This window comes from Talpa europaea (assembly GCF_964194135.1).
Source record: "Talpa europaea genome assembly, chromosome: 2".
NCBI classification, from domain to species: Eukaryota; Metazoa; Chordata; class Mammalia; order Eulipotyphla; family Talpidae; genus Talpa; species Talpa europaea.
Genome location: NC_140068.1, coordinates 35,209,642 through 35,228,268, shown reverse-complemented (window position 1 = coordinate 35,228,268; position 18,627 = coordinate 35,209,642). Strand labels below are relative to the sequence as shown.

At 33.6% G+C, this 18,627-nt stretch overlaps 1 protein-coding gene across 1 annotated transcript in view; it reads right to left on the bottom strand.

The window, feature by feature from the left end:
* Positions 1-1,436: 1,436 nt before the first annotated feature.
* The window catches only part of FAM184A (family with sequence similarity 184 member A), a gene marked incomplete at both ends in the record, with an annotated part of 92,867 nt that continues 75,676 nt past the window's right edge, over positions 1,437-18,627 (bottom strand). Inside the window, 7 exons of the mRNA XM_084228200.1 lie at positions 1,437-1,518; positions 2,974-3,176; positions 5,920-6,024; positions 7,967-8,084; positions 14,283-14,429; positions 14,865-15,049; positions 16,395-16,522. Coding sequence (XP_084084326.1) covers positions 1,437-1,518; positions 2,974-3,176; positions 5,920-6,024; positions 7,967-8,084; positions 14,283-14,429; positions 14,865-15,049; positions 16,395-16,522 — 968 coding nt within the window. The remainder of the gene's footprint in view (positions 1,519-2,973; positions 3,177-5,919; positions 6,025-7,966; positions 8,085-14,282; positions 14,430-14,864; positions 15,050-16,394; positions 16,523-18,627) is intronic.

Genomic DNA, 18,627 nt, shown 5'->3' with positions numbered 1-18,627 from the left:
TTTGGTAACTATCCAAATTATAAGAGATATATAAACTAGGGGCAAGAATTTACATATAACTAGATTTATTTTCTGAAATATGCATATTCATTTTTCTTAAATTCAGTCTCTTAGTGGAAGAAAAAATATCAGAGCATGTATTTTATAAAAACTTTTTTTTTCAGTATAAGAAAATGCGATCAACTGTACACACATTCAATGCAATGATTTGTTCCTTGAAGGTTTTGTGAGGATTAAAGAAGATAATCTTTCTACTGCCCTCTTTGCACAGTGCCTGACACATGACATGATTTCACAGATCATGTGTTTGCATTTATCTTGTTCATCCAAATATTTCTAAAATATATTGAGCCTACTGAGTCAATTTGACACTTTTAGAAATAATGTACTATTTTGGACCATAAAATACAATATAGTTGCCCAGATGGACTATAAGCTTAATGGAATAAAAACTCTCATTAATATATGATGTGGTTAACAATTTACACAGCTTTTAAGAATTGACTCCTTTGCCCAATAATACAGTCCATACATACTAACTCTTCTAGAAGTTCTAGATCCTCAATTGTAAGAATTAAAAAAAACCCTAAAAATAAATCATCAGTATTTTATATATTTGAAAGTCTACAGTTTCCCACAAGTGTTTTCATTCCAGCTTTATAAATTTAGAGAACACAGTTTGTAGTTATACAGGGTAATGTTTTTTTTTTTTTTTTTAAAGATTTATTTATTTATTTATACATGCACTGGGTACAGTCAGAAGTGCGGGAGGGTGAGAGTTTCACCAGAGCCAGAGCGGGGAGCAGAGCAGGCAGAAGGACCGAAGTACACTGCTGAGGGGAGCAGCAGGCGGCAGGAGAGGTCTAAGCGCCATGTGGGATCCTCCTCTGGTGGCCGGGGAGCAGCTGGGGATCGAACCAGCGCCGCAGAGGCTGCGGGCAGCTTCACAACCCAGCGCTCAACCGCTGCGCCACTGGGGATGCCCTATACAGGGTAATGTTAATGGAACAAATTAATAGATTGTATTTCCCTGTTCAGATTTTATCATGAGTATTAAAGTCAAATAATTTCACATGATTACTGACACAGTAAAATTCTTTTTGGGCAGTCTTACCTAGAATTTAAGGTGTCTAAAAATTACTAGAAAGAAATGAAAAGCATTATTGTTTGTTCTAACAAAATTTATTATGCAGTAATTACAAAGGTTCAAGACTCTTCCATCTCAAATAAAAATAACTTATAATTACACACATAATATAATACTTTATAGTGTGATTCCAATAAATACCACAGGAAATACAGTGTATTTTCAAATTGGAGTGACACATACTTTCTCATTCACAGTGTTTGACATTGGAAAGCCTGCTCACATAATGACTCGTATAAGGTCATGCTCTTAGTAACAGTCCACACAGAGCTGTGTCAACACAATTCTTTCAGAATGTGAAGTACCGGGCAAACCACTCCTGGCGCTGGGGATCCGGAGAAGCCACCGGGGAAGCTTCACTCTGAGGAGGACTAAATTCATAAAAAGAGAGACATGTAACCCAGCATTAAGCTGTTTTGCAAAATGAAGGGAAAAGCACATAAAACATCAATGTAGATGACAACACATTCCCTTTGTTAGAAATGTGCTTGAAGGATTTGCTACTCCCCTACATTAGATTCGTTCTCCACTCCAAGAGAACAGGAGAGTACAGCAGCAGCTCAGGTGAGGTCAACTAGGGAGGAGCCACATCACACAGCAATTACAAAAAACAAAAACAGTTGAGAAAAAATAGTGTCACCATATTTGAAAATTCAGGAGGAAATGAGGGAGGAGAAACCAAGATAATACTCCTCTCTTTCAGCACCTTTCTGTTAATTAGAATTTCAGAACCTAACACAAACATTTTATTCTTACACACGTGTTCTTAAATATAACCGAATTTAAAAACAAAGCTATAATATCTTACTATATGTATTTTATAAACTTTGGTAATTCCATAAACATACACTCTAGAGGGAAAGTGAATATATTAAGAAGCCAATTTCCCCTCCATCTACAAGTTAGATCATTTATACTTATCTTAATTCTAATTTAATATTCTTGGGCTAGTTGAGAAAACGAAAGAATCCCTACCGTCTTTGGGGGAAATTACAAGGCACGCAACAATGTGTAATGGAAACTCCAGTAGTCATGTTCCTTGAGCTCATGCACATGCATCCTACTGTTTCCTGAGCATCCCCATGCACAAGGGAAAATAAGCAACACAAAATATTTAGCAGGAGACACAGTCACAGTTGTAAATGACTTTTTTTTTTATTCTTCCTATTTTTGTTTACTTGTAAGACTATTGTTGGTGACAAAACTCAGATTTAGTAAGAATAAGTAAAAATAAAGCAGCACAAAATCAGTAATAGGTAACCATAAAATGATAGTACTTTCTGATAATTGAATTTAATTCAAATTTTTCTTGTTACTATAAAAATTGTTCATTTATATCTATTACCCCTCTCTCTTTAAGAGAGAGAGGATTTATCATTCTCTAAGAGAGAGAGATCAAGTTCCCAGAGCTTATATATTTTTCATTTTGGTAATAAACATATATATTATAAATAAGCTCTGTAAACAAGAAAGGGAACAGAACATAAAAAACGCTTAATAAATACTATCTTAAAGTTTTGTAATAACTTTCATAAGGATGGCTTATTAATGAGAACTTGGTGACAATAAAGAAATGAAGCAAGTGTCCATAAATGTTAAGACTGTTAGCTTCTGAATTACATTACCATCTCTTTAAGCATTTAGAAAATTGACAAGAAATTAGCAACAAAAAAGAATTCTCTAGAGAGGTAATAAATATATTTCACAGTAATATTCCTTTTTTCTAGGTTATTTTTAAGGTAATGTGGATGTCTGTAATGTAAAACAGTATATTTCTCAAGTTAAAAAAAAAGAAAAGAAAAAAGTCACTGGTGAGACGGGCTCACCTCAAAAATGTCTTGGGCTCTTTGGGTGGCACTGGCTGTGGAAGTGGTTTGCTGCTGTTGAACTCAATGTCGTGGACTGGAGAATTAGGAATGGGGTCCAGGCGGTTGGGATGTCCATTGCCCACTCCACTAGATTCCAGAGCACTGAGATTGGGAACACTCACAAACCTGTTTGATGGTGATTTATCATTCTTCTTCTTTTGCTGCATTAAAAATAATACATGTGAGGATAGTCTCTGCATAAGGACAAATGAGAAAATAGGAATAGCAGAGGATAAAAATTTGGCATGGGAAAATTTTGAAAGCTTTGTAAATTCAGATGTTAAAATGAACCAGTGTTACCCAAAGTGTGGTCTGGGGATCCTTGGAGGTGTTCTTTATCTACATGGAATCCTCATAGACAAACATGCTGCTAGGACAAAGAATGAGGAAGAAACACTTAGGCATGGTTCATGGGGAGAGGCGAAGCTGAAAAGAACACCAAGGGATGAAGAATCCAGGGAGGAAAGGGGCAGAGAGAGAGGGAAAGAGTAGGTCTGGCAGATACCATGAGTTAAATGGATTTAGGTTAAAATTTGGAGAAGGGGGAAAGTTAAACATAATTTTTTTCCAGCGCGCAGAGGCTGCGGGCAGCTTCGCAACCCAGCGCTCAACCGCTGCGCCACCAGGGGAGGCCCTAAACATAATTTTAAAAGAGAGGTCCGTGAACTTTAGCCATCCGTCAAAGGGATGCAGTCCTTGCCTAGAAAAAAAAGAGGAATGAAAATGCTTGGCAATGTAGTTTAAAACAAATCTCACATTTCTACTTAAGATCTAAAGCTGACCTAGAGGAAGAATTAAGTTTTAAATTCACTACACCACTATTCTGAAGAAAAAAATTCGATCTGCATAATTCTTATTTCCTGATTAATTAGATCACAATTTAAAAAAAATTTAAAGGTTATAAAACAAAAGTGATCAATGCTTTTTTTAATATATATTTCAATTGTTTTTTAACCAATGAAAAGAGGAATAAGAATACAAGCACAGATTATCAAAACCTATCAGCTTGCAAATCATTAATTTTAGTCTCTGTGCTATTACATTTTTAGAAACAATGAGCATCATCTTGCAATGCAGAATGAAAATTAACATGCAAGATATTTTGAATACAACTATAGTCTACTAATTAGATGTATATAATTAAATGTATGAAACATTTTACAAAATGGTTCCAGCGCTTGGAAAAAAAATATAGTAGACAAGACAGCCTTTTCCTTCACTTATGATCTTGCTATCTAGACATTGTTCTTTGTCATAGCTGTGACAAAGAGTTAGAGTTAAAAATGAGTTCCTGACAAGGAGTCTGTTTTAACAGAATTGAAAAAAAAGGGAAGGAACAATAATTTCTTCAGAACTGTTTTTGAAAATTAAAGTCATTATTAGCAGTCAAAGTACTTTCAAAGTTTTTACAGAAATGTAGCTTTTGCATTTTCTTGTTCTGATCACAAGGGGGCATAATTAAACCAACATAAGATTTCTATTTTAAGAATCAAAAATATCACTGGTAAAATTCTATAGTAATGGTTTTATAGCTAAAACTTTGATTTTAATAAATAGAGAAATATTTCTAATATATTTTGTCTAAGTCTAATAATGGAAATGAACAATATTATCCACCAATTATTTATTGAGTATCTTCTATGTATCAGGCTCTAGAGATAGTATTTTAGTGTTTTAGGCTCTAGAGATAGTATTTACAAAATATTTAAGTTAATCTATTTTATAAAACATTTATGTTAAAGTTAGGAGCACTTTAACTTGTGAAGGAAGGATAGATTCCCTATTTTTAACAGAGAAATTTTATGAACTTTAAAAGCAAAAATCTCCAGCTAAGGACCTAACAGAAATTAGGCATCATATGCAAATTAATAAAAATCTAAATTCAAAAATACCTTTAATACTTCATTTCTTTTTTAAAAAACATTTATTTTATTTATTTATGGATACAAGAGCTGGAGTGTAGGCCAGAGGTGCAGAGGGGTGAAAGCATTCACCAGAGCAGAGTAGGGAGCAGAGCAGGCAGATTTACTGAGATACATTGCTGAGGGGAGCAGCGGGCAAGACATGAGAGGTCTACTTCTTGGGTGGGTTAGCTAGCTCTCTGGGATTGAACTGGTGCTGCAGTGACTGCTGATAGCTTCACAGTGCTGAGACTTAACCCCTTATGCCACCAGAGAGGCCCCTAATACTTCATTTCTTTTACTGTTTGTGACAAAAGACACAATAGACACAATAGACATAAAGTCAATAGACATAATTATTAATCCCTTATTACATTATTCACTAGAATAATTTGTGGTCAACTATAGAAAATGAGATTTAATTTTGCAACTGAATAATATTTACTGAGGAGCCAGAGCATGCTGGGGCACAAAGAAGTATAAGACTTAGCCATATCCATTTCATTTCATTTCATTTCATTTCTCTATCTGCCTTATGAGACTAACAAAGTATTGGGATACATCACATTCAATTTTAAGTATCAAGAAAGGCCATATGACTGAGAGAAGTAAAGTCCTTTTCTAAAGAATGGTAGACAACAAAATACATGCCCAACCCAAGGTCCATTAAGATGGCAGGTCTTAGTAATGGGAGCTGTTGGGAATGCAAAGATAGAGTGAAAACTAAGAAAATGAAAAGTTACTTTAAGGACATTTAGCAGTTAGTTTTCCTTAGAGATATTAAGGTTTTTATAGTATTTTAAGGGGTAGAAGTTTTCAACAAATAAATATTAGTATCTCATTTCTCATTTAGAAAAAAGAATAAAAAATTCATAGATTTTAGTCCTAGATTATTAAATTTAAGAAAACATTTTTTGGAAGATTCATGCTACCCTAAATATTTTATAAACATTTTAATCAAGTTTTACAACACATTCCTCTGTACAGTGTTTACAGCACATACCTTAGTCAGTGGATTAATAACACCAACAGTGGGACTTGAATTAAATACTTTGTTGAAGTTCGTTTCTCGATTGACTAATTCCAACTGATAAAATTTATTATCCTCCTATGGAAAAGAATTACAAACAGCTTTTAAACATTTGCTAATGAATATTTAAATACTTAATTGTATAAAGGTCATTTCACTCAAAATTTAACATAAAATCTGAAGATTTATGTTGCCTGTACAAAGATTTGTAGCTTTGACTTTCAGTGTTAAAGACGCTCCTGAATAAGAGTTCAACACCTTCCAGATCTTATACCCCAGACTCTCTTCTACCCTTCAACACCCTTTTCCTCTGAAATGAGACCTAAATGTTTTATTTGTTGCCATCCCTGTTCCAGAGGGCTGACTGTGAGGGTTGAGCATGCTTAACTTCCATTTCCTGGGATGTATGCTTGGTTAATTATTTCCATATGTGAAGATGACACTATTATATCATTATTCGTGAATATTGGAAATTTTTGCTCCTGCCTAATGTCTCTGAGACATAAATGTGAAGGGTCCTTACCCTTTGACCTCACCAACATGTGCTAACTGGACAACCAAACTTTAGGAAGTAGACACATAGTAATTAAATGGTACAGTGAGTGTTTAATGCAGGATTCCTCATCCTCACTCTTAGTGATGACTATCATTTGTGTCAATCTCAGCTTGTGTGCCCCATAATTCATAGAATTGGGATGTAATAAAGAGTATGAAATATCCTTGGTGATTCCTGTTACCAACTAGCTGTGTTGCTTTGAATAGTTACTTTTCTCTTTACTCTAATTTCTATTCTGTAGTGTGGAAAAAGCACTTATATCTGTAAAACCTACTTAGTAAGAACTAGGAAATCAATAGCTATTTCCACAGATGACAAGTATATAATACATTTACTAATTTCATGTGTAGAATATAAGGCAATTTCCCATGAGTCTTCTGCTACCGATAGGGCAATCTATAAGGCCTGTACTCATGTTTACAATGCTTAGAAAACTGGGAGGTTAGTGGGTTAAAGTAGCACACACTCATCTTTTCAATGCCTGCGCCTTGGTTCTAGCTATGAGCCCCAATTTACTAGCTGTTGCTTTAGGCAGAATTTCTCATATCAGACAATGGTCTGGGCTTCATTCTGTCTAGAGATTTGTTAAGGAAAAAGGAATTCAGAACGAAAGGCACTCAAGTTTTCTTTGCACTCTAATTCCAGTTTTCAGTTTAAGAAATCAATGAATAAGCAGCGATTAGCATTCTATTTGTAGTTTTACTCTAAAGATTTTTGTGTTGGTGGAAGTAAAAAGTGGTCTTAATTGTTGATCAAAACATTTTAAAAGACTCTGAAAGGTTTTATGAATTTTAAAATATTTATGTATTTTTTTTTTTATTTTTGAGAAATAATGGCTTTAATAAAGGTAATATAACTATTGTTACATCTGTATTTTCTTCCCTGATAAACTTTTCAGATCCCTAATACTTCTGTGTGTACTGAGGCTCTCAGTTTCCATCTTTCTTAAATTAGATTATGGAACCCTTTTGTCATGGAGTATCTTCTGGGATCAGGGTTCAGTAGAACACACTTTAGGAAATTAGCATGACTAACCTGAAATGCACAATGCAGGTTAATGCATGCATGTGTAGACTGTTCTTTACTATTCACTTTCTTTCTCTCTCTCTCTCTCTCTCTCTCTCTCTCTCTCTCTCTCGCGCGCACACACACACACACACACACACACACTCTTCAGTTGTATATTAATTGTACATTGGCAGTGATATGATGAAACATTTCATGTGTATTAAAGACTATTTCTTTTTTAAAAATATTGAAAAGAGAGGCACCTCTGAACCTAATACCAAATTTTAACTTTACAGTTACTTTGTATTTCTTCTCCTTACTCATACACATTTTAATAGTTTTAATCACAATGTACAGATATACTTTCAATTTTCATTTAGAATTATTTAAAATATTTTCCCAATCAACAATCTATTGATTACTAACAATGCTGCACCAAAAACAAAATTATCTTACAATTAGTTTCTTTATAACCTGATCTCTTTCTGTAAGCATGGCTTTTAATTCTGTAATCATCTGTATATCCTCTGGTTTTGATTCTCTCATTAGATACTTTTCTTCCATTTCTTCTAGTCTAAAAACAAGAAAACTTTTAGTTCATTGACATGAGTCAGACAAATTCTTTTGTACTATATTTTTCAAATTAGTCCAAATTTAAAACCGAAGTTTTCCCTCTAAAACCTTTAAGCATAATGACATGGTTGCCTCAAGACCTGCAGAGTACTAAAGGTTCTCCCAGGGTATATGATATTATTAAAAGCTTTGCAGGTGACTGAAGAATTCATGCAGCTTGTTATTGAAGAGTATATGGGGATTATTTATGAGGTAAGTGCTGTAGAAAAAATGATATACTAAATGATAATCTAGCAAATACAGGTTTGATGCTAGAAATGGAAGCTTACTATTACGAGAGCTTACCACAAATACAATATTGTATGATGATATAAGTCTTGATAACATATATAAAAGAGACAGAAGAGATATAGAGGAAAAGGGCACAAAGGACACACATACATAACATCATTCCACACATATATGATATCATTCATTCCTCATTTATGGGAAAATACAGTTCAAAAATTCTGTGTTATCATTTAATACATACAAACTGTAAAAAAAAAATGGTTCAACAGACAAGAAAAGAAGTATATTTTCTTCTAGGTCTATTCTTCCCTGAATGAAATGAGAAATAAGAATGACTACTACTGAAGACTATACAGGTCACTTTTTATGAGCAGGAGTGACATAGAAGCTGCAGAGTCTAATATTTAGGATAGGGTAGAATTTTAAGGATGCAAATGGAGAATAATGGTTTAATTGGAAAAAACACTTTCAGTTTTAAAAAAAGGATTAGAATTTTTTAGTTGTTAATTTTTCATTATTTATTTTTTAGAAATATTTTAAAACATTGTTTTCAGAATATGAAGAATAGGACTTAAGCTCAATAATATTGTTAATGAATATCCATAAAAAAATTTATTTACCCAACAAATATTAAGTAACTTTTAGATGATCTACGAGGAATCAGTAATATACTCCCACCCTCCAATTCCAGAGGGGTATCACAATTCCTATATATTTCAGTAATTTTCATAAACTCCACTAACTCAATCTGAAATAAAGGTTTATTTGGAGATAACATACTTGGTTCCCTATCTAGCCCCATGGCTGAAGTTCTATCTTTTGTGACAGTGCAACTGAGTGAAAAATGATGTTATCAACTGAGCTCACATAAAGTGACCTTGCATTTTATCATAATATAGCATTTATATGTTTCATAACCAAAGTTTTAAGCCTTTTGAGAAACAGTGATCTCATCAAAGATAAAAGCTTTTGGGTTTAATACTGGAGTAGCCACAAGGTGTCACTGGAGTACTTTATCATTAAAAGCAAAGTACAGGATTTTTGAACTGTTTACTGTAGCTTAACAAGAATATCTGGTAGTAAATGGTAGTTTAGTAAAAACTCTAAGTTTAAAGCTATTATTTTTCTCTTTCTGTTATGGTACAAAGAAAACGTCAATCTAAAACAATCATTTACATCCTTAAACCACCTTTTTGTGCAACAAAATTCTAGTGTTTGCTTTCATTTAGATTAAATATTCTTTACCTACAAAATCATCATCAGTTACTCCTCTCTACAAAATACCTCTACATTACAAAAAAAAATTAATGAAAGAATACCTGGATATTTAAACTGAAAAATAATTAAGAAACATAATCACTGTAAATGCAAATGGAAAGCATTAAAGGAGAGAACAAGAAAATAATCTATATAAATTTAACTTGAAAATCTATTTCAGAATTTATATATATATTTCCAGAATTATTAGTCTTTTGAAATCCTAAGAGGAAGAAAACTTAGTCTATTCCAATATGCAATATCCATTTTAAGCCAACAGAACACTTTATTTTAATTGCCCCCACACCGCTCTACATATTGCAGTATATCGCAAAGACTAAGTATGAAACTGGTAGTGATACAGGAGATGGCTTTTATTGTCTATTCCTTTAGTCATGGTGATGACAAGAAACAAAGTATCAGTCTGATTCTCTACAACTTACATAGCCTTCATAACATATGCTTATTACTCCATTCAATAACACTAAGGCAGCCCTTGAAAATCAATGCCAGATTTATATTTATAGAATTACAGTTTAGCTTCTATTTTGAATAATGGATTTTTCAGTAGTGATCATGGTTTTACTGTAGACATAATCACATTTTCCTATTAAAATTTTACATTAAAATGAGTCATCTGAAAATAATATCAAAGGTAGTTAGAAATGACCAAATTCCCAATGGTTATATAGAAATGATTAAAACCTGGGAAATACTGCTTTGATGGAACCACACAAGTACATAAAGGCTTTGACCCAAACTACAGATTCAATGTAATACAAAGAAAAAAACAGAGACTGAACATGTAACATGTAACATGACTAACTAGGCTCATTATTGGTTTCTCCCCAGGCATGGGTGCCCTTATTTTTTAATTGATCATATGCAGGTTATGACTATGGTTCATGAATAATACAAACCAAAATATGAATGTCCAAAATATTATACAAAATTGTATAAAAAGTGTCCTGATTGTTTATCCATGCTGTTTTTTAAAACAAATAACTGACAAAAACTCAGAGAATTGAGATTTTAGAGCCAATCACATTTTAGGCATATGCATATTTTAGAATTTCAAATACAAAAAGTAGAAGAACTGAATTATCATGTCTTCCCTCTACAGCCTTAAGGAAATAAGAGTAATTGAAACATTTTAATGTCAAACTTTTTAACTGAAGCATTTTAATATTGAACTTTTCCTTCCCCATAAATTATGGCACACACTCCAACTTGTAGCACAATTAGTACATCCTTACTTCACAAAGCTTATGAAAATATACTCAATAGTAATTAAATATCAAATAACCACAACAAAAATTACTAGAGTACTACAGATAAAAGATACACTAACAAGAACTCATTCTGGTGTGGTTCGAGTACATCTTTCAAATTAGTGATTACTGACATACATAAGTCCAAGACCAAGAAGAAATAATCTTTTTGCTTCATTATAGAGAGAAGTTAATGTAAAGTAAGCTTAAATGACAATAATCTCTGAACCACCTTTTTTGCATAATAATGATTTCCCAAGTCCAAATTCTAAGTTTAATTTTAGTTTAAATTCTTTAAAACAGCCCATTCTCTCATTTGTTTCTAAAACAAACACCATGACATTTTTATTAGAAAGTTTTTACTAAGTTATCACTCAAGAAAAAAAAAAACTATTGGATATCTGAAAATCTAAGAATATTAATATCCAACACAAGAGGAAAAGACTTCCAACAATCACTCTGTAAGAGATACTAAATTCTTACCACCATTTCTACAATGTCTAGAGGCTGCCTTCCAACTTTTACATTTCTTGCCCCCTTGTCCCTAAAAAGTGCACCAGGGTTTGGAGGTAGGAACAAAAGCAAGATACTTCCAGCTGCTTCAGTAACCCCTTAGCTCCAGGCTTCATTCTGGCTGGCTGACCCATTTCCTCTAGTCCCTCCATTTATCACCACTTTTAAGAATCCACAGGATTTTTCAAGTTCAAAGCTTTAAAGTCACCATGCAGGTGACTGCAAACTCAATCAAGTACCTTGAGTTCTTTGAAACAGGCTTAGAATGGTTCAAATGTTGATTTCCCCCAGTTCATTAAACCAGAATGGACTCCCCCTGCTTACTACCTTTGTCTAAATGCAAAGCATTTTAGTAATCCAAGCAGGCTGCATTTAAGGATATGGAGCAGAAATCCAATTGCCTAAAACTGTGCTTTTCAATATGGTAACCACTTTGCCTATATGTGATTATATTTAAATTAATAAATAGTAAATAAAATTAAAAATTCAATTCCTTGGTTGCACTAGCCACAGTTAAAGTGTTCAAATCCACTGTGGATGGTAGCTACTGTACTGAACAAAACAGACACAGGACATTTTCAGTACCCCAGAAAAACTGAATTAGATAGCACTGCTCTAAAACACATTTGCATGTGTGTTTGTTTAACTAAAAGAGGAAATACCTAAAGCTAGAGACTAATTATCTGGTGAAAGAATACCATGGGTAGCATGGATCTAGTTGAAATATAAAACAAATGGTAAACCTAAAAAGGCATTAACATATTTGACTTATAGGTAATACTAATTCTTTAATTACTAAATTGGATCATAATATAGAAAATACTAAATTTATTTACTATTTACTGAAAATTCATATGTGCAAAATCACATAAAGCAGAAAAAAGTAAAAACAACATAACCTTATTCTTAAATTAACACTCTTAAGGAGACAGGACACACCAACAGATTTGTGTGTGTGTATGTGTGTGTGTGTGTGTGTGTCTGTGTAAGCTCATGCATACTTTCTTAGATTATGTTCTAGGGATGCTAAGATTTCAGGCAATCTAACTCATTTTTGCAAAATGTTCAAGGTTGTGACTTTCTACATGGCAGATACTTGAGCTCTTACTATGACTCAAAAGGATTTAAAAATCATCTCCAATAAGAGTAAAAACAAAAGTCACTCTGACTGGAAATTATGACAGGAGTCTCCTCACCAATTCAAGGGCAACTTCACAAAATAGTATATGTTATAGGGAATCCTAAAAAAAATTCACTCCTGAAACAATGAGTGCCTACTAATTCTGTGAAAATTGTGTGTATGTCTATTAGAAAGGATACCTCACCACTAAGCCTACAGAAGTTAAAGCTAAAGTCTGGCAGTCTGTTTTCTGTCTCTCCTAAATGAATGTGTGGAACAATATTTACTATGATACTTATTTGGTTAAATGATGAAACGTAAATAATGTTTAGATTGGGAAAGATAACAAAGTAGTAATGATTTAGGAGGTTATTCTAGACCATAAAGGACATCATAGGAGACATCATAGGAGAATCTTAGAAGAAAACCAAGGAGCTCAGCATGGTTGCCACAAGGCAATAGACCAGGAATCAGGGTAGCTGTTGGGTGAGGCAGACTAAGACAATACAGGAGCTAAATTTGACTTTAAAACAGAGGGTAATGAGATTAGTCACTATTTTGACTATTCAAATATATGGAGGTGTTTTTTTTGTTTTTTTTTTTAAAGATTTATTTTTATTTATTTATACAAGCACTGGGTACAGTCAGAAGCGTGGGAGGGTGAGAGAATTCACCAGAGACAGAGCGGGGAGCAGAGCAGGCAGAAGGACAGAAGTACATTGCTGAGGGGAGCAGCGGGCGGCAGGAGAGGTCTGCACGCCATGTGGGACCCTCCTCCGGTGGTGGCCGGGGAGCAGCCGGGGATCGAACTGGCGCTGCAGAGACTGCGGGCAGCTTCACAACCCAGCGCTCAACTGCTGCGCCACCGGGGAGGCCCTATATGGAGTTTTTTTAATGAAGTTTTTTAATTGATTGGAAGAAGGGATGGAAAGTAAAAAAAAAAAAAACACTTGCAGCACTTTAGTGTAGAATAACTCTGAAATAAGTTGAATTAGGGTTTAGGTCACAGAGGTGAACTGAATACTACATGCTTTGGCTATAAGAGTTTATAAGTATCTAGCAAAGAAATGAGCTATTATATATTTTTTAACAACAACAATTAGAAATTCTGGTATTAAAAATATTGGAGTTATTATGTATGAGTAGTAATTTTATTTGTGATGTGTTAGCTTTATTGAGTTTTAAAATAAAACAATTAAATGTTTGTTGTAGGAATTCTAAACAATATGTAGGCAGGGTATAGAAAATAAAAAGGAAGTCTTCGCTCTTTCTCCACCCCTAATATATCCTAATCCATTCCCTAGTGGGAACTACTATCATTAAAAATTTGTATTTGATTTTAAGATCTTTGGCATTTTTGTAAAATACATATATTATTAATGTATGTATAGAATCTTAATATTCCTACTGGTCACCGTATGCTCTTTTCACTTAATAATTATACAATAAACATCTTTTGAGTTTTCACCGCCACATGATAGTTCATGATCCTGAGGTGAGGGATGGTCTTTAGACAAGTATTGTCTTAGGAAAACCCTTGCAATAGCAGCCAATAAAACAATCATTCAATGGCCTCATCCTAATTGAAGAATATATCATACTGCAATTACCATTTGTAATACAGCACTTGTTTTCTTTTTTAAGTATCATTTAATTAGATTCAAAAGAGCAGCTAATCTGAGGTTAGACACAGAGCTCCTCAGTTTACTACTTACATATTAATTTTCTTTAATATAATATGACTTACGACACTTGTAAAGCTGCATTTATTTCCTTGAGTAGCTCGTTAGTCTTATTAAAATCTGCCCGCATGATATTTTTCTCTCTGAGGTGGTCTGCTGTCATGACATCCAGCTCTTTTTCAAGTCTCTTGTTTAAATCTTGTTCATGTAACCTGTTTTATTTTTAGTTAAGAAAATGTTATTCTGAAGTCAAGCTTTTGAAAGTTTCTCTATTCTACCAGATTTGAAATGGTTTTAGGTATACCATAAAGAAATTCAATGGAAACAACCTAAAGTAAGTTACTTACTTTGCTCTGATCTTCCAGTTTGTTAAAGTTGTCTCCTTTAATGCTTTTTTAAATAATATTTTAAAGACTTTAGTTAATTATATGTAATTTCCAAAGTTAATGAATGCAAATACATCATGCACAACATAAACACTGTATCTACATTCTAGATTTAACATAGTCAGCAAGCAAAGTAAAAAGTAGCTTCAATTTCTCCCTAAAAGGGCAGTCTAGTCATAAATACAGGCATGTCATCACTATATACTACTGCATTCTTTCAGATAATACTACATGTGCCTTCTGTTGTAATTCATGGCATACCTCATCTGCTGGTTAGATTCACTTCGTATTCTGAGAATTTCTTTCCCTTTAAATTCCAATTCTTTGGTTAAGGCACTTATATTTTCATGAAGGTGATGAACCTCCTTATCCAAGTCAGAAATGTGATGCTCTCTGTGCCTTAATTCCTCTTGTAGATCTGTTATTCTACACAAGTGCTCCTTACTCTGCAAAATAAGAACAATTCTTAAAACTTTACTACATATTTGCTTTCTCTGTAGCAAGGAAAGAAAATGACATACTGGAATGTCAAGTGTAATAAAACTTATATTGCTTCGAAAGCAAAAAGTTAAAATGAGAAAACCTCAAGACTGCTTTCTTTTCCATATATATACATAAAGTCTTTATGTGGACATAGCTTCAATAATGTCAAAGCCACAAGGGACTCAAAAGACCACAAAAGTTTATCTCCCTCATTTTGCAGATGAGGAAACTAGTACACAAGAAATGATTTGTCCAAGGATGATTTATAATCAATGGCAGAGTTGCGACTCGAATATAGGGTACACTTACATACACAGTAAGTTATATGGTCCTGCAGTAAAATGCTGGCACACTTTAATCCTTTAATCCAAAAAGAACCTTCTTCATCTATGGAGGTCACCCTAGCACATGTGCATGTACACAAACAAAACACACACACACATCTCCATGGCTTAGAAGTAGCTCTGTCTGCCTAATGATGGTCTAGTAGCAATCTCATCTTATAGAGAAACTCTGTTGCATTTCCTGTAAGACTGTTTTCTACAATTTCTGTAGACCTAGATATTGTCTATTTCAGTGTCAGTTTACTGAAGAGAACAAAACTTCCCTCTACAGTTATAAGGTAGTTCATTTAAGACTCTAGCCATGAAGAGAAAATTTGAGCTGATCATTTAACATAGCTCAAGACAAACAAGTTTGAAGTCCTAAGTTTAATAAACTAACAAACAGCTTTCATTGAACTATACCTAAAAATCCATCCATCCACTCATACATACATATGTGCAAGATTACAACCTAAAGGAAGTAACATTTGGTAAAACAAAATTTCTAAAGTGTAAATAGTGGAGATATGGAATAGGTCTCAAGAACCTGCTACTACTATAGCTATGCTACCCAATATGGTTGTTTCAATTCAAATTGGAATTAAAATTAAATAAAACTGAAAATTCAAGTTCAAGGTCATGCTAGACACATTTGGTTTATGTTAGTGACTACCACAGAGGACAGTACAGAGACATCAACGTAGAAAGTTCTACTAGGCAGTGTGTTTTGTATTATTCTTTCTTCACTCTTTGTATCATTTATATTTCACTGTTCATTTTCTCAAGATGCACGTAAAATTCAAAATGTTCAATTAAAAGTAAAAAATACTAAAGTGGAATTATTTTTCTTTAAAAATAACTTCAATGCAGATAGTAAGTTGTAATTTGTGCAAGTATAAATTGCAAAATAATTTTCAGATAATTGTTTATATTCAAATATAGTCACATTTAACAATTTATCACAGAACAGAATGTTCTTATTTACCTGTCTTCTGCTGATGTCTATGCTTCTCTCCAATTCCATTTTAGCAGCTGCCAATTCTTGATGATGACTATGCCGTAATAAATCAATTGCAGCTGCATGCTGGTGATTTAGTTCTGAGCGTAAGGAAGCTGGAATCCAAGGAAAAAATGAGATTTAACATATTTTTGAAATATTAAAAATTTAGAGAGAAACGATGAAAGTCATAGAATATTTATTAGGGCATTAACATTTCATACATTTCTGCATGCTTCTCAAAATTATTACAGACTATGATGGAATATCAAGAATTAGAGATCATCTAATTTTGATGAGTATAAGAAAACTTTCAATTCAAATGGATCAAGGTATTTATAAATATGCTACCAAATTGCAAGTGAGGTGCTAAATAGAGATGGATATTTTTAAATCTCCTCATTCACTATTAGAATAATAGTGAATTGGACCATAGCATACCTGAAGGCAACTTCTCACCCAAACACAAATTTCTTCTACAATATCCTTGAAAGAAGTTAAGCATGGATTGGCAAATGCTTTTAGTAATTTAGAAGTCATTGTTTTCCTTTGAATTTAGAATTGATACTTTCATACAACCCACATTTATTGAATATCATATATTGAACTAAGAGACAGAATAAAATATTACCCCATCCTTGTAACTGCCTGACCACAGAGGAAGACATCATGTGAGGAAATATAGTGGGATATTAGAGATGATTAGTAAGTATAATAAAAGCACAGTGTTGCCAGCACCCGAATTTCCTTGGAGATGGAAGCTGGCAATGCTACCACAAAGGAACTATCACATAACTAGGTCAATAAGAATGAGAAGTAGTTCCCTAAGTAGAAAGAGAAAAGCATTCAGGAAGAAGAGGTAACATAAAACCAGAAAGCACCTGATGTATCTAGCAAACTCTAATAGGTCTGGTGTTGCAGGAGTTCATGGTACATGTGCTCAAATTGGAAAGTAAAAGGAGCCCAATCTCTGAAAATTTTAGATAAAATGCTTTTTATTGGATGCTTAAAGCTCATGATTCTAAAACTGGGATATGTGGAGCAGTATGCCTGAGGGAACCTGTAGAGTACACACATCTCCAAAACATGAGTTTTACTTTGAAGGTGTTTGGGTAAGCAATTATTTTCCTATCAATACAAAAGAGATATAAATGGAGTAAAATACAAATTATATAGTTTAAAGCTAAAGTGAAACTTCAAAGAAATGTTGTGCTTATAGACTCCTTCTGAGACCTACACATAGGGCATATGTACAGTCTCCCCTGGTGTTAAGGGGAGGAAACTCCCCTCCATGGAAAAACTTGACAGGTACTGAGGGAGGACATGGGAAATCACTGAAGGATTTAAAGTTGGGAAGTTACAGGGCACCTGGAAGATGGTCTACAAGAATGGGAGGTCATTGAGAAGTTTAGAGCAATAATCCAGGCAAGAAATCACAATACCATGAACCAAATATGGCAGAAGGACTAAAGAGGAAACATACACAGGGAATACTAAGAGGAAGAACAAAGATGGAAGTGAAAGAAAAAGTTAAATTAACTCCCAGATCTCTGGTTTTGGTAACAGAGTAAATGATAGTACCATGAATCAAAGTCAGAGACACAAGAGTAGAAACACATTTTGGACCATAAGGGAGATGGTGAGCTCATATTTAAAACTGTAGGGGACGATTCACAATATACAACTATCTCATAGGCAGTGAGAAATATAAACTAATTCACAAGGAAAGCATATTGGTTTAGAAATGCATATCTGGAGTTACCAGTTACAGCTACAATAGATGGTAGTTCAAGCCATGGATGTGAGTCCAATTAATCAAGAACATTTCTGAGAAACAACAATATCTATTTAAGGAAAGTGGTGAATGAGATTAAAGAGCAGAGGTCAGAAAGTAGGAGTAGAGCTGATTTCAGTATACTGTTACAGACCCAAGGAGGGAAAACAATTCAAGGTCAAAGAGTTTGTATGATACAGAGTCAATAAGATGAGACCTAGTAAGTGAGAAACCTTTGGATTTAGAAATTCAAATCCAAATTGCTGAATCCAAAAATTAAAATCCAAATTGCTGAATCCAAATATTCAGCAGTAACTCAAGGAAAGTAATTTCTTTTTTAAGATTTATTTATTTATGCATAGAAGAATGGGGGTACAGGCCAGAGATGGCGGGGGTGTGAGAGGATTCACCAGAGAAAAAGTAGGGAACACAACATGCAGATTGGCT